Source organism: Lissotriton vulgaris, chromosome 9 (assembly GCF_964263255.1).
Source record: "Lissotriton vulgaris chromosome 9, aLisVul1.2, whole genome shotgun sequence".
In the NCBI taxonomy this organism is placed as follows: Eukaryota; Metazoa; Chordata; class Amphibia; order Caudata; family Salamandridae; genus Lissotriton; species Lissotriton vulgaris.
Genome location: NC_141697.1, coordinates 913,241,208 through 913,256,137, shown reverse-complemented (window position 1 = coordinate 913,256,137; position 14,930 = coordinate 913,241,208). Strand labels below are relative to the sequence as shown.

Sequence of the window (14,930 nt, the reverse complement as noted above, 5' to 3'; positions counted from 1 at the left end):
AACAATGTGCAAGCCAATACTTGGGAGCTACATGAAATGTCACTAGCATAATCAAAACTTTGCACAGCCCTGGCAAATGGTTCTCTTAAGAGAGTATCTACAGAACCATCCAGTGTACTTTGAACCCCAGTTATTTCCCATAGTACAGAAGCCTAATGTTCCAGTTTGGGACTCCAGCATCTGCTGGTTCCAGAGAGAGCACCAGAATGGTTCTGAAGTGGAAGACACTGCTAGGAAATAGTGAATCAAAGTGAATAGTTGTGGCAGCTAAATATAGTTAAGCAGTTGCATCACTAGTCCCGACAGGGTTTTGGGATGAGATTAAGGATTTGATAGTGAGACCTCCCTGCTATGATTTGCCCAATAATTAAAAACAAAACCACAAAAGAAGGGCTAAAGGGAAAAATATTTATAGACCTACCAAATTTAAATTCCCATAAATCCCCACGCTCTCATAATTGTTTAAATCACAGACAGAGAGTGGATACAGCAGTATACAGATTATACTTCTGTTCTTTATATACTTGAAGAGACCACCACTTTTTATTAGTATGGCAATAATTAAAAACGTCTGCAGATTTTCAGCACATATATGATGATGTTTGTCTACAATGTACAAGTCTCCCCTCCTCCACTCTACTGTATCACCTTAGCATGTAGCAGAGCCATATTTCTATCTACAAAAGGCAGGCGGCTTAAAGCCCAAGGTGAGAATATAGTATGAAATCTCTTCAAAAGGTTTCTGTATGCTTATGGCCACAAGAAGTAACAAGGTGGTCTACAAATTAGTTCAGAAGTGTAGTAGTGTAACTGGCATTTGTTTTATTGGGATTCAGCACAGAGTATGTGTTCCTGCTTTAATGTCCGAGGGTATGCAGCCACATGTATGAGGAGACTGCTCAGGAACTGATGTAGACATCACACTCATGAATGGTCATTTTCATGTTTTTTAACAGGTCTTTTCTCCTGGCATCCATTTCTGATGTCTATGGCTGTGAGTAAACAACATTATGGAGATACTGATGCTTTGTTTGTCTAATACAAATTAAAGACTGTACTTTTCATGTCCTAATTTTTGTTCTGTGTAGTGTAATGGAATCAAGGGCCTGCTTTTTGTGTCTGTCAAATATATTTCCATGCTTGTGTTTTAGTTTTGAAGTAAGCCCCAGTTCCTCTTTTTAACCAAATCTGTTTGTCTTTCTCTTTAGCCTTTTCTGGTCTTGTTACCTTTCTATTTGAGATTTTCTCACTCTTTCTTATCTATTGGTCATAGTTTAGCTCCAGGAAGTGCCCTCTATGTTATGCCTGTGATTAAGTAATTTGAGTTCAATATTAAGAGTTTTGCCCAGACGTCGGTCCTGTGCTCACTGCACCACTGGATTCAAGGTAGCCTGGCTGATGAGTGGTGATACCCCAAAACTGGTCCTAGGATGCTTGTTTCCCATGGGGAGCAGGGCGAAGACTGATTTGCATATGGCTGGGTCCAAACAGGGGTGATGTGGTGAGCAAAAAGCAATGGGTTAAACTCAGATCTTTGACCGTGGGTGAATGTTTGATGTGTTCAGCATTCCATCCATTATTTGTTGTTTTTACTTTCTAAAAGTGACATTTTCAGACTTACAATTTCTAATCCAACTTCACCATAACTTGGGATTTAAAATTGTGAGCCCAGAGACACCAAACTCCAAATTTCTATCTGTTCCCAATTGGAAAATACATTTATAAAATGTAACAAGGTAGTCCCAATGTTAACCTATGGGAGAGATAGGTCTATTGCAGTAGTAAAAAGCGAATTTAATAGTTTTTCACTATCAGGACATGTAAAAATCAAAAGTACATGCCCTACCTTTTAAATACACTGACACATGTGTAATAAAAGGGAAGGTTTGGCCTGGCAGGCAGGTAGGTTAACTTGTCAGGTTGAAATGGCAGTTTACAACTGCACCCAAAGGCTCAGCAGTGGAAGGCCAGGGACATGTTTAAAGGGCTTCTGAGTGGGTGGCACAATCAGTGCTGCCGGCTCTCTAGTAGTAGTTCATTTACAGGCCCTAGGCACATACAGTTAACTTTGCTAGCGACTTGTAAGTAAATGAAACATGTCCATTATGGATAAGCCAATGTTACCATGTTTAGAGTGTAGAGCACATGCACTTTAGAAGTGGTTGGCAGTGGTAAAGTGCCCAGAATTCTTAAGCCAGCAAAAATGAAGTCAACAAAACAGGAGGTCAGAATAAAAAAAAGTCAGGAGAAAGCACGCCAAGGATGCCGGGTCTAGCAAGAAGAATTTAACAAGCATTTGCAATGCAATAGGTCTTGCATTAGGAAAGTTTGAGCTATTGGTATTGTAAATGACACATTTTTTATTTATGTTTTGTTTTTGAAAATAGCGAAATTAATAGTTTTGTCATTTACAATGCCAATAGTTATAACTTTCGCAAACGTGACACCTATAGCATTTGTAATGCAATATGTGTTGTATTTACGTGACTTACATGTATTGATATTACAAATAACAATGACTTTTAATTTTTTTTCAGTAATTAATACTTAAATAAAAGTTATTGTAATTTATAATGGCAATAGCTTAAAGTTTTGTAAATAACTTTTGTGAAGATTATGTTCAGTGTATTTTATTGTGACGAAAATCCAAGAACAGAAGTGAAATATTAATATCTTTTTGTTACATTTGTAATAAAGCTTGAAACATTGAGAGAACATATTTGAACCAGGTGTTGTTGAATGGTTGCACATATTGATGTTGTGGTGCCCCTGGGTGATGCTGTGGTGGTGTGGAGTGATGCTGTATGCTTTGCTATGTTTTGTTTTGCTATCCTATGTTTTGTTATGCTATGCTATGTTTTGCTATCCTATGCTTTGTTTTGTTATGCTATGCTATGCTGTGTTTTGTTATGCTATGCTGTGTTTTGTTATGCTATGCTGTGTTTTGTTATGCTATGCTGTGTTTTGTTATGCTATGCTATGCTATTCTTTGTTATGCTATGCTATGTTTTGTTATGCTATGTTTTGTTGTGTTTTATTATGCTATGCTTTGTTTTGCTATGCTATGTTTTGTTATGCTATGCTTTGTTAGGCTATGCTTTATTGTGTTTGGTATGCTATGTTTTGGTATACTATTATGTTTTGTTTTGCTATGCTATACTTTGTTGGGTTTTGTTAAGCTATGCTATGTTTTGTTGTGTTTTGCTATGTTTTGTTATGCTATGCGTTGTGTTTTGTTATGCTATGTGTTGTGTTTTGTTATGCTATGCTATGTTTTGTTGTGTTTTGTTATGCTATGTTTTGTTGTTTTATTATGCTATGCTTTGTTGTTTTATTATGCTATGCTTTGTTATGCTATGCTTTGTTATGCTATGCTTTGTTATGCTATGCTTTGTTATGCTATGCTTTGTTATGCTATGCTTTGTTATGCTATGCTATGCTTTGTTATGCTATGTGTTGTTATGCTATGCTATGCTAAGCTTTGTTTTGTTATGCTATGTTGTGTTTTGTATGCTGTTTTGTTGTGTTTTGCTGTGCTATGTTTTACTATGTTTTGTTATGCTATGTTTTGTTATGCTATGCTTTGTTTTGTGTTATGTAATGCTATGTTTTGTTCTGCTATGTTTTGTTATGCTATGCTGGTGAGGGGGTGTGAGGGTGAGGGGGTGTGAGGGTGAAGGGGTGTGAGGGGGTGTGAGTGAGGCTGTGTGAGGGGGTGAGGGGGTGTGAGGGTGAGAGAGGGTGAGGGGGTGTGAGGGTGCATGAGGGAGGGTGAGGGGGTGTGAGGGTGAGGGGGTGTGAGGGTGAGGGGGTGTGAGGGTGTGTAAGGGTGTTTGGGGGTGTGAGGGTGAGGGGGTGTGTGGGTGAGGGGGGTGTGAGGGTGAGGGGGTGTGAGGGTGAGGGGGTGTGTGAGGGTGTGTGTGAGGGTGAGGGTGTGTGTGAGGGTGAGGGGGGATGTGAGGGTGTGTGAGGGGGAGGATGTGGGGTGGTGAGGCAGGGTGAGGGGTGCGAGGGTGTGGGGGTGTGAGGGTGTGTGAGGGGGAGGGTGTGGGGTTGTGAGGGTGTGGGGTTGTGAGGGTGTGGGGTGGTGAGGGCGTGGGGTTGTGAGGGTGAGAGGGGGTGAGGGTGACGGGGGTGTGAGGGTGACGGGGTTGTGAGGGTGTGTGGAGGTGAGGATATTTGAGGGTGAGGATGAGGGGGTGTGAGGGTGATGGGTGTGAGGGTGATGGGTGTGAGGGTGAGGGGGTGTGAGGATGAGGGTGTGTGGGTGAGGGTGAGAGGGTTGTGAGGGTGAGGGGGTGTGAGGGTGAAGGGGTGTGAGGGGGTGTGAGTGAGGCTGTGTGAGGGGGGTGAGAGGGGGTGAGGGGGTGTGAGGGTGAGTGAGGCTGTGAGAGGGTGAGGGGGTGTGAGGGTGCATGAGGGGGTGTGAGGGTGAGGGGGTGTGTGTGGGTGAGGGGGGTGTGAGGGTGAGGGGGTGTGTGAGGGTGTGTGTGAGGGTGAGGGTGTGTGTGAGGGTGAGGGGGGGATGTGAGGGTGTGTGAGGGGGAGGGTGTGGGGTGGTGAGGCAGGGTGAGGGGTGCGAGGGTGTGGGGGTGCGAGGGTGTGGGGGTGTGAGGGTGTGTGAGGGTGAGGGTGTGGGGTTGTGAGGGTGTGGGGTGGTGAGGGCGTGGGGTTGTGAGGGTGAGAGGGGGGTGAGGGTGACGGGGGTGTGAGGGTGACGGGGGTGTGAGGGTGTGTGGAGGTGAGGATATTTGAGGGTGAGGATGAGGGGGTGTGAGGGTGATGGGTGTGACGGTGATGGGTGTGAGGGTGAGGGGGTGTGAGGGTGAGGGGGTGTGAGGATGAGGGTGTGTGGGGGTGGGGGTGAGGGTGAGAGGGTTGTGAGGGTGAGGGTGAGGGTTGTGAGGGTGAGTGAGGGTGTAAGGGTGAGAGGGTGTGTACTTTAGGGATTTATTGAGCGCATACCAATCATCCCCAAGGGGATCTCTCGGCGCTGTACAAAGAGGGAGATAAGTGAGGATGTATATGTAAAAGAGCCATGTCTTTAGCAGTCTCTTAAAGTTGGTTAGTTCACCGCAGGACCTGATGTTCTGTGGGAGCATATTCCAATGGCTAGCTGCCAAATAGGAAAAGGCTCTACCGCTATTGCGTGCCCTCTGTATTTTCTGGGTGCCCAGAAAGTTGGAATTGCTGGATCTCAATTGTCGGTCCGGTTGATGCCACCTGAGTTTATTCCTAAGGTAGGCCGGGCCTTTCCCCTGTAGTGATCTAAAGACTACACAGAGCATCTTAAAGATAGCTCTTTTCCTCACCGGGAGCCAGTGTAACTGATGCAGCATCGGTACTGATCGTGTCCTTGCCGGCTTGTTGAAGGCAAGGCGGGCCGCCGTATTCTGCACTACCTGGATTCGAGATAAGAGATCTTCCCTTGCTCCCACCAGTAGCGAGTTTCCATAATCTAGCCGACTCACCTAGAGTGACTGGATGAGAGTCTTCCTCGCTGACAAAGGGATCCAGGGAAAGACCTTCCTAAGCATCCTCATGGTGCCAAAACACGAACCTGAAACCGTCTTGACCTGTTCCTCCATGGATAGTTTGTTATCTATCTTGATGCCCAGGTTCTTCGCACAGCTCCTGGGTGCAGGGGCCTCGCCCAACTCGGTGGGCCACCACTCCAGGGACCAAATGGCTTCCGCCTTCCCAAACAGCAAAATTTCAGTTTTTGAGGAGTTAAGCTGTAAGAAATTCCTCATCATCCAAGTAGCAATGCTAGACATGCAGCTTCTGAACCTCAATTGGGTGGATATGATGTCCTCCCCAATGGGGACGATTAGCTTTGTGTCGCCCGCATATGAGATGGTCTGAAAGCAATGGCACCTGATGATGTCGGCCAATGGGGTTACATGCACATTGAACAGGGTCGGACTGAGCACAGATCCCTGTGGTACGCCCCGATCTACCTTGATGGTTTGTGATACGAACGTATCTAGCTGGATGCTCTGGGTGCGACCGGAAAGAAAACTTTGAATCCACTTGAGGGCCCAACCCTTCACCCCATTCGCCCTCAATCTGCCTAGCAGCGTCTTGCGCGAGATGGTATAAAACGCTGCTGAACAATCGAGGAGGACTAGGATTACTGGGGTCCCGCTGTCCAAAGTCATCCTTATGGTATCCGTCACCTCTAATAGTGCAGCCTCCGTGCTATGTGAAGCACGAAATCCAGACTGTGAGGGGTCCAAGAGGCTATGTTGTTCCAAGTAGTTAGATAGCTGTCGGTTCACCAGAGTTTCCAAGACCTTCGAGCAGCAGGGGAGAAGAGAAATTGGCCTATAATTCTGTAAGGCATTAGGGTCTGCTGCCACCTTCTTTAGGAGTGGCTTTACCCGCGCACTTTTCCAATCATTTGGGAAAATAGCCTTCTCCAGTGAGATGTTACATATCTTGACAAGAGCGTCTGCCAGGACAGAACTGAGGGTGTGAGGGTGTGTGAGGGTGAAAGTGAGGGGGTGTGAGAGTGAGGGGGTGTGAATGTGTGGGTGAGGGGGTGAGGGTGAGGGTGAGGGGGTGAGGGGAGGGTGATGGTGAGTGAGAGGGTGTGTGAGGGTGAGAGGGTGGGTGAGAGTGGGTGAGAGGGTGTGTGAGGGTGAGGGGGTGTGAGGGTGAGGGAGGGTGAGTGTGTGTGAGGATGAGGGGGTGTGAGGGTGATGGGGTGTGAGAGGCGGTGTGAGGGTAAGGAGGTGGGTGAGGGTGAGATGGTGTGTGAGGGTGAGAGGGTGTGTGAGGGTGAGGAGGTGTGAGGGTGAGGGCGCGTGAGGGTCCGAAGTAAATGGTGGCAGGGCAGACATCATAAGACAGAGAGAAGAGACTGCTTGGTGACTGCGTTGGTCAGTTTCAGAATCAGGAGGGGCAGAGTCAGCACAGTCTGCCAGGGATCAACGCAAAGCATAGTGGATGTAGCATTGCAGCTAGCAAGTCGAGTATATTCAAGCTGAGTGTCCCTAGAGAGATGGCAACACAGCAACAGCATTTGAGGAGCAGGGCTACTGTAAACAAGCATGGTAGGCTTTCACTTTCGTCCAGAAAAAAATGAGAAAGGTGCAAAGAACACCGAACAAAACACTGCTTCCCCGCGAAATGGATGCAAAAAACCCCCAAGCTCTCTGCATTGCTGTGGTGGGGGAGCGGGAGCGCATTCCTTTGAAGTCTGATGCCAAGGCTCCGACAAATGGTGGTGTGCGATGTGCACGCGGGGGCGGGGGAGCGGCAGCCTTCGAAGTCCGATGTCGAGGCACAGACAAATGGTGGTGTGCGATGTGGCTGGCTCTGTGCTTGCGCATAGCTCACATGAACTGTACACGATCCGCAGGCTAGGTAGACTTTTCTTTTCCGCTTACTATAATCTCGCCTATTTATCCCTGCGGGATATAATAGGCGAGACCTAAAAAGGGTGAATTTGGTGCCAAGCTATTTATTTCAAAAGATTTTATTAGAAGAATTTTTACAAAACAGTTGATGGGATTTTAGTGTTAAACAAAATCACTGAATGACACTGCACACATAAAAGTACTGGATCCCACCACTGAAAACAAATGGGAGGAATCGGGTTTTTGATTGGGGCTGAAAATCCTTCCCAGGCAACAACCACAATCCTTTTCAGGTTGAACCATGTCGTAGCAGAGCCCCAATAATCTGAACCCTGATATTTCATCACCCCAAAATTTACCTAAGTAATTCCTCTACAGCATATCCACTTAATCTAGCTGTTATAGACTTATTCCTCATCAGAATAACACAATTTAGCAGTCTTCAACAGAAATAAGTATTGGGGGTGTAAAGGATTGAGTTCTGGGTCAACAATAAAGCAAAAAGTAGATTTTTAATACAGAAGTTGTTAAATGTTGTACAGAGAAAATATGCATAAAATGTCTAAGACTCAAATTACAGAATTGTAAATAAACGGAAAATCATAGAACGCATGAATCCCTAGTTAACAGAATCCAAGTACGAATTCTAAATGTCAAGCTCATAATGAGTACAGACACATCACATAGAGAGTCAAAGTCAAATGGACGTAGAAAAATAAAGTCTCCAGTTACTGCATTCTCAATAACCGCTCTACAATCCAACTGAACACAAATAGGTACAGCCTAATTAAGAAAAGATTGAACTTTAAGTCCTAGAGTTTTCATACATAAATCCCAATTTCTAAAAAAGATTCTGAAAATTCAGCATAGTACAATCCTGGTTGGGCAAATCAGAAATATCCACGTAATTTAAAAAGCATTCAACACTAACCCATTTCTTAAGGTAAAGGAAATCTGCCACCTTCTCCCTTGGCAAATGCCTTCCGGAGATGATCAGCACAAAATAAAACTCTAACAATGACTTATAGAATCTGCACATTCACACTCACACTTCCAGTGAAAGTTCTTTAAAGGGATACTTTAGGTACATGGTGGAAACTTCATTCGCGATACAGGCTTTCTAACAAAATTGTACATCGCTATTACATTTACGTCATTCACTGATGAAACAAGGGGGGAGATGGCTTGACAGCAGGACACTGATTGGGTGGGATAAGCAGGAGGAATTTGAAAAAAACATCAAAAACTACATCCATATCAGAAAGAATCCGTCTTGCACAAAAATGTTACATAACTATTCATCTCATCATCTACATGTCTGGGTGACTTGGTTAACTCATTTCAAGTGCAAGATAATTAGCGTTACAACTGCATTAAAAAACACTATTTATGAGAAATCATTTTCACATGAAATGTGCACATTTTACATGTTTTTGAAAACGCAACCACAAAAGTCACTAAATTAACCTGTGCTTAACCTTCTGGTAGAGTGGCGTAAAATGCAGTGAGGCTTAACTTAGAGCCACTGTGTTAAGTATTATGCAGTACATTAGCAGCAATAAAGTGAAAATACAACACATGAAAAATCTCAAATCAATTTTGAAACTAGAGTAAATGTAAATAAAAAAAAAAGAGAGCGAATGACAATTTCCAACCAGCAGAACCAGAGATAGCCAATTTTAAAGATTTAAGTAAAAATAGCGTAAAGAGCAGAAAGCGCTAACTATGGGTATCTGGTCGTGCTAGACTGGTACAAATTCAGTAGTTGAGGCCAAATCTGATGGACTGTGAGCCAGATACAGGGACCAGGTTAGTCCCCTGAAAAAGTTACCTTCTCAAAGTCAGACATTCAGGGTCCAGGAGCTGGGCAGGCACCTCTTGGGGATCAGGAACTGCAGAGGCCAGCAGGGCTTAGGCAAGGCCCGTTGTAGTTTCAGGCAGGGCCAGTTGCAGCAGGTCAGCTGGGCCATTGTGGGGAGGCTTCTGGAGCATGTTTCTCTGTAGCTCAGAAGAGGAGGTCAGCCAACTGACCCTTGGTGTCACTCTGGTAGTCCTGGGTTCAAGGAGGTGGTCCTCTCTCCTTCAAGCAGCAAGGCAGTTATCAAGCAGCAGGGCAGTCATCTGAAAAAGAAGGCAGGCTTCATGCAGCAGTTTAGTCCTCTGGTAGCAGCAGGGCAGTCCTCTGAGAAACAAGTCAGGCCCCAAGGAGCAGGGCACTCCTCTTAAGAAATAAGGCAGGCCTCACGCAGCAGGTCAATCCTCTGGAGTACAAGGCAGTCCTTCTGTAGTCTTCTGCAGGTCTAGGAGTGTACTGAAGAGTGGTTCAGAGGGTCCACTATTTATACCTGTTGCCAGCTTTGAAGTGGAAAAAACTTCTGCAGTTTTCCCCCACCGATGGTGTAGGAACCTGACTCTGTATATGGTATGCCACTAAGTGGTTATACCATACACAGAGTCCAGAGGTACCCCAAAAGTGTACAGGGCTCAATGTAAAACCCTAAGTGCTCCATGCGAGGCAGAGTGGCCGAGCAGACGTAGTCCTAACACAGAGGAGTGTATGACATTTATTGCACACCATTGACCAATAATGGACACGAGACTCAAAAAGGAGATCCACACCAATTTTAGAAAAACAAGCTTTGTTTGTACTTATTTTAAGACCAAGATCTTAAAAGTAAGTGTATTTGAAAATAAAAATAGTTTTCACTTTCAAAATTAGACGCTTAGAATAACATTGAACTGCTCAGAAATTGTTCTATGGGAAAAACGATATTGGGGTTCAATAGGTAAGTATCACACTTACAGTTCCAGTCTTCTGGACCAAAGGTCAGCAAGGGTCAATTGACTACCAAAAGCTTTCAGGGTTAGGTTCAGCCCGGGGGGGTGGCACAAATTAGCACCAAACATACACCACCAGCAGCGCAGAGGCAGCCGGTGCAGGGTGCACATTCAGCGTCTGGCACCCAACGATTTGCAATGCGGTTTCTTCTTTCGACAATCAGGTTGCAGGTATCGCACCGGAGGTTGCAGGAGGGAGACCAGTGACAGCAGAGGTAAATAGAGATGTAGGGGCACCATTGTTTCAGTTCATCAAGACGCTGGGGCTTCAGGGGCAGGGGTGCCTTTAGACATCACAGTCTTCTTACCGGAACGAATCGCAGTCCGGGGAGCCTCTGGATTCAGGCTGCAGGTGTTGTTGTGAGGTTCAGGAGAGATCAGTTAACGCTGGATTTGAGTTCAGGATTGCTGGGGAGACTTCATTGGATAAATGAGCCACTCAGACTCGGGCCGTGGGTGTCGGGTGCAGAGTGGGCAGGAGTAGTGATTTCAGCTGGATCCCAAGCCGTTGAAGTGGATTCTTCTGGACCGGGCTGCTGTCCTCTGGAGAGCTGGTCTTTGTTGAAGAGCTGGCAGGCTTCCTCGGGATTCTGGAAGTCGCTGGCCACAGAAAAGGCGTTGTCTTCTTTGCAGAGCATTTAAAGATGGAGCCAGGCCGGTAGGAATGGGCCAAGTCCGTAGTCTTCTTCAGACTTTGCTGCATGGCGTCTTCTTTGTAGGTTGCAGTAATCTATTTTCTGTGTCAGGGGCAGACACCTACATACGAAATTTAGGGGGAATATTAAGGGAGTAGTAGGTAGAGCCAATGGGCTCCTTACCTAGGGTGACTACACCCACTAATATGCCACCCTCCTGTGGGAGGTAGCATAGACCTAGCCCTGATTGGACGCCTCCCCTCCTCTTCAAGATGGAGGGAACTGAAAAGTGTGCTTAACTTCGCCTGCTCCACCTGAGGGGTGGAGTTGACAAAAGTGGACTCCTCTCCTAGCCTTTTCAGAGTTTTCCTGCCCAACATAGGGGTGTAAACCAGGGGCTGCCATCTGCTATTAGCAGCAGAGGCTGGGGTTGCGTTACAAAGACAGCAGGCCTTTGAGGAATCCCCTTCAAGCACTGGCCCATCCTCGGGCAAAGAGGTGCGACACCTATGCCTAGGATTTGTATAGTTTCTGGTCCCATCGAGCAGAGGCTTTCCACCCAGGGCTCTAGAAACATGTATAACATGTCTGTGTGTGGCAGGCTGCCTGAAGCCAGTTAGTGCCCACACCAGGGTTGGTAGTTTTCCAGAGGGCACCTCTGAGGAGCCCTCTGAGTACATGTAATAAATCTCACACTTGCATTAGTGTAGGTTTATTACAAGCAGCTGTTTGGTATGAAACACTCCTGGTTTCAGTGAAGCCACCATGGTGCTGGGGAACTCAAGTTATCAAGTTTCCAGCCCATGCTCTTATTATGGCTTCTCTGGCACGTACCATATTTAAGAATTGATTTAAGTATTGTAGGGGCATATCTACTCATGCAGATATGCCCTCACATGTAGTATAGTGCACCCTGCCTTAGGGCTGTAAGAGGGGTGACTTACCTATACCTACAGGTAGTGCTGACTGGCATGGCACCCAGGCAAGTTGTCATGTCGACTTTGTTATTTTCTTCCTCACAGGGGCATGCAAACTGCAAGGGCAGTGACAGGGTCCCTAGTGAGGGGGTTCTCAGGGGACCGTCTTCAGTTTCCAGGCCCTAGGTACCCAGGGTACCAATTACTAGGGACTTATAGGAGGCAGAAGTACCAATTGTGGATATGTTTTAGGGAAGAAGCACTGGCACAGGTAACCTGGTTGGCAGGGACCCTGAGTACGAAAATCTAAACCACATCAAATACCAGGCAAACAGTGTCATGTCAAAAGAGGCCCTTTCTCATAGATGGTTCTAGAATTTCCTTCCTGCTTGCCTAGGTCCCAAGATGTCTGTGGTGTTAAAAGCCTGGTGTCAAGTTCTTGGTGAGCGTACTGAGGCAGCTCCTTTGAAATGTAAGTTCTGGCAGGATAGCCCTCTCCCAGCCATACCCAGGTCATATTTTTCACTGTGTGTGCTCAATATGCATTCCTGAAAGAGGAGCAATTAAAAGGCCCAGAAAGCTGGAAACTCCTGGAAGCCGTCCAAAAGTTTAGGGTTGGAAAATGACAAATTTATTAAAGTTCCATTTCCAGAATTTTAATCTAACAATCTGGAGCTGATGCTCGAAGTACTGATAATGAGGCAATGAGGAGTGTAGGGGCAGCAGGCTGTTTGTTCGGTTGACAGGATTTTGATGGATAGGCAAACTGTGTTGCTATCGAGCAAAAAACTTTTCAAAGTGGGCAAAATACATGAAATGCAAAGGATAAAGAAATGGACAGAAGAAGAAATGTGATGTTTTCAGAGTACAATAAATAAATACTTTTTGTGCTCTTTAGCCAATTGCAAATATTAAACAACTGTAAATGTATGTTTGTGGATTCGACCTCACTTGTCTAAGATTAGAAACTCTTAGCTTTCCTCTTTTTTTACAAATATTATATTTCATGGCACAGTCAGTGGAAATCCATTGGTTTTAAGGACTTAAAATCCCTGGGAGTGGGGGTAAAATGTAGCAGAATAAAATTGTATTCACTGTTTCGGGTTAAGATTTGATGCCCTAAAAAATGGCAGCCATTAAGTTAATCGAGGACCCTTTCAGTTTTTCCATGTTTTGATGTGCGACAACACTTTACTGAAACCTAAGGAGCCATTTATTTTAATGCTGTATGTTTCAGAATGTACATCGGAGCTTCCATTAATGCTAAATATATCCTTGGAGTCAGCAATAACACCAGCGGTTTAGCCTTTAATGTTGAGTCATTGAATACCTTGTAATGAGCAGAGTAAATACAGTGGTGATGATCTCAAAATGTTTTCAGTTCTGGCCACGCTGCATGGCTTTTATCTCAGGATAAATGTTGCATAGTATGTTTTACGGTGATTGTATGATCCATGATCATTGTTCTGTCTGTCTTTCTTGGTCTGTGCTGCAGATCAACTGGTCATACTGCCGTCTCTGCATGTCCCCTTTTGGTTTGATTTAACTTGTGTGATTACCTTGTCTTGACCTAGTTGTATCAGACATGTAATTGCTGCTATTTCTTCCCACAGTTCTCTTTCTTCATGACCGAAGCCCTATTGGTCTTCTCTCCAGACAGCTCTCTGCTCCGCTCCTTCTCGCGCAATGTCAAGGTCCGCCTCCATTGGGCTGCCCAGCTCTGTGTCCTTCTTTTTTCTGCACTGGGATTGGTCATCATCAGTTACAACAAGTACCTCAATGACAAGCCGCACTTTGCCACCTGGCATGGTCTTCTGGGGCTGATCACTGTCATCTATGCTGCTTTTCAGAGTTTGGGAGGTGTCACCCTTCTGTACCCCAAGCTAATCACTGGCTGGAACCTGTCAAAGCGGAAGGTGTACCATGGTACATCTGGTCTGGTGGGGTACCTTCTGGGCTGTACCAGCCTCCTCCTGGGCATGTGCTCGCTCTGGTTCACTGCTGCGGTTACTGGGTTTTTGTGGTACCTGGCTGCCCTCTGTCCAATCATCACTGGCCTAGTGGTCATGAACCAGGTCAGCAATGCATATCTCTACCGCAAAAGGAGTCAGTTATGAGAAAACACGCAGGAAGTGAGTGCGCCTGGAGCCAAGGGCTATGAGACATTTTAAAGAAAAAGTGACGAAAGTGGAAAAGTCTGCACTGAAACTGTTTTTAACTATACCAAAAATACGTATTTTTCTACTTCATAATGACAGTATTATGATGCTATTTTTTTTATATTTAATATTCTGTGGAGGTATTGGTCCATCTCCAAGCCTCAGATCTGCCTAAAGGTCTCTAATTTACCTCTCTCTACCGGCCTACCTTGTTCTATCACCCTTTCCTCTATGTATCCATAACTTCCTCCATTTAGTTTTGGCTCCCCTTCTTCTACACCTTCATCATACAATGAGTAGAGCCCTCTCAAAGCACAGCTGAACAAAACTCCAGATGCGCTTCAAGGCTCTGTCTTTGACGTGTTCTTTCCCCAGTACTACTGGGAAAGCAACATCCATCTTGGTTGTACCCTTTGGAAAGCACAATGTTGGATGATGGTCCCTCTGTCGCTGTGGTTTCTTCCTTAGGAATAGATGTAGGTCTGCGATCCTTGCATTCAACGACAGTGCACATTTTATGAAGATGTTTTGGAGGCTAGAAGGGGTAGTTACTGGTCCACGGCTCTAAAATAATAGTAAGGTTAGCAGTGCTAAGTAATATTCCTCCATACTTAGACTTGTTTTCTGCATTAAGCTTTGTCATTTCCTGACTTTGTGTTTTTGCCTTGCTATCACTAATCAAGGTATTATGTAAAATCACAAGTAAACTAGTGGCAGGGGCTAACACCAGCGGTGGATCTGTATAATGGATTATTTGTTAGTTTTCAAAATCATTAGTAATGACCCACAAATACAAACAACATTAAAAAGATGTAAATTCACCAGATAAAGCTATGTCACCAAAGATACGATGCTCCTGTCCCAGGTTTTCATTTACCAACCTGCTACATATTGGCTTCATTTTAGCTGATTCAATTGAATAATGACAAGGGGGGGCGGGCGCCTCCACTGGGGCGGAGGAGCGTCGCCCTGCTGCTTTCTTGCAGTACGAGAAAGCCAAAACATAAAATAGTAATA

General features: G+C 45.2%; 1 protein-coding gene across 2 annotated transcripts in view; it reads left to right on the top strand.

The window, feature by feature from the left end:
* Positions 1-14,710, top strand: part of LOC147692502 (transmembrane reductase CYB561D2-like) — a 30,415-nt gene extending 15,705 nt beyond the window's left edge. For both annotated transcript variants that reach the window (XM_086938715.1, XM_086938714.1), the window contains exons 3-4: positions 957-994; positions 13,368-14,710. In XM_086938715.1, coding sequence (XP_086794841.1) covers positions 957-994; positions 13,368-13,871 — 542 coding nt within the window. In that variant the 3' untranslated portion in view covers positions 13,872-14,710. The remainder of the gene's footprint in view (positions 1-956; positions 995-13,367) is intronic.
* The last annotated feature ends 220 nt before the right edge of the window (positions 14,711-14,930 follow it).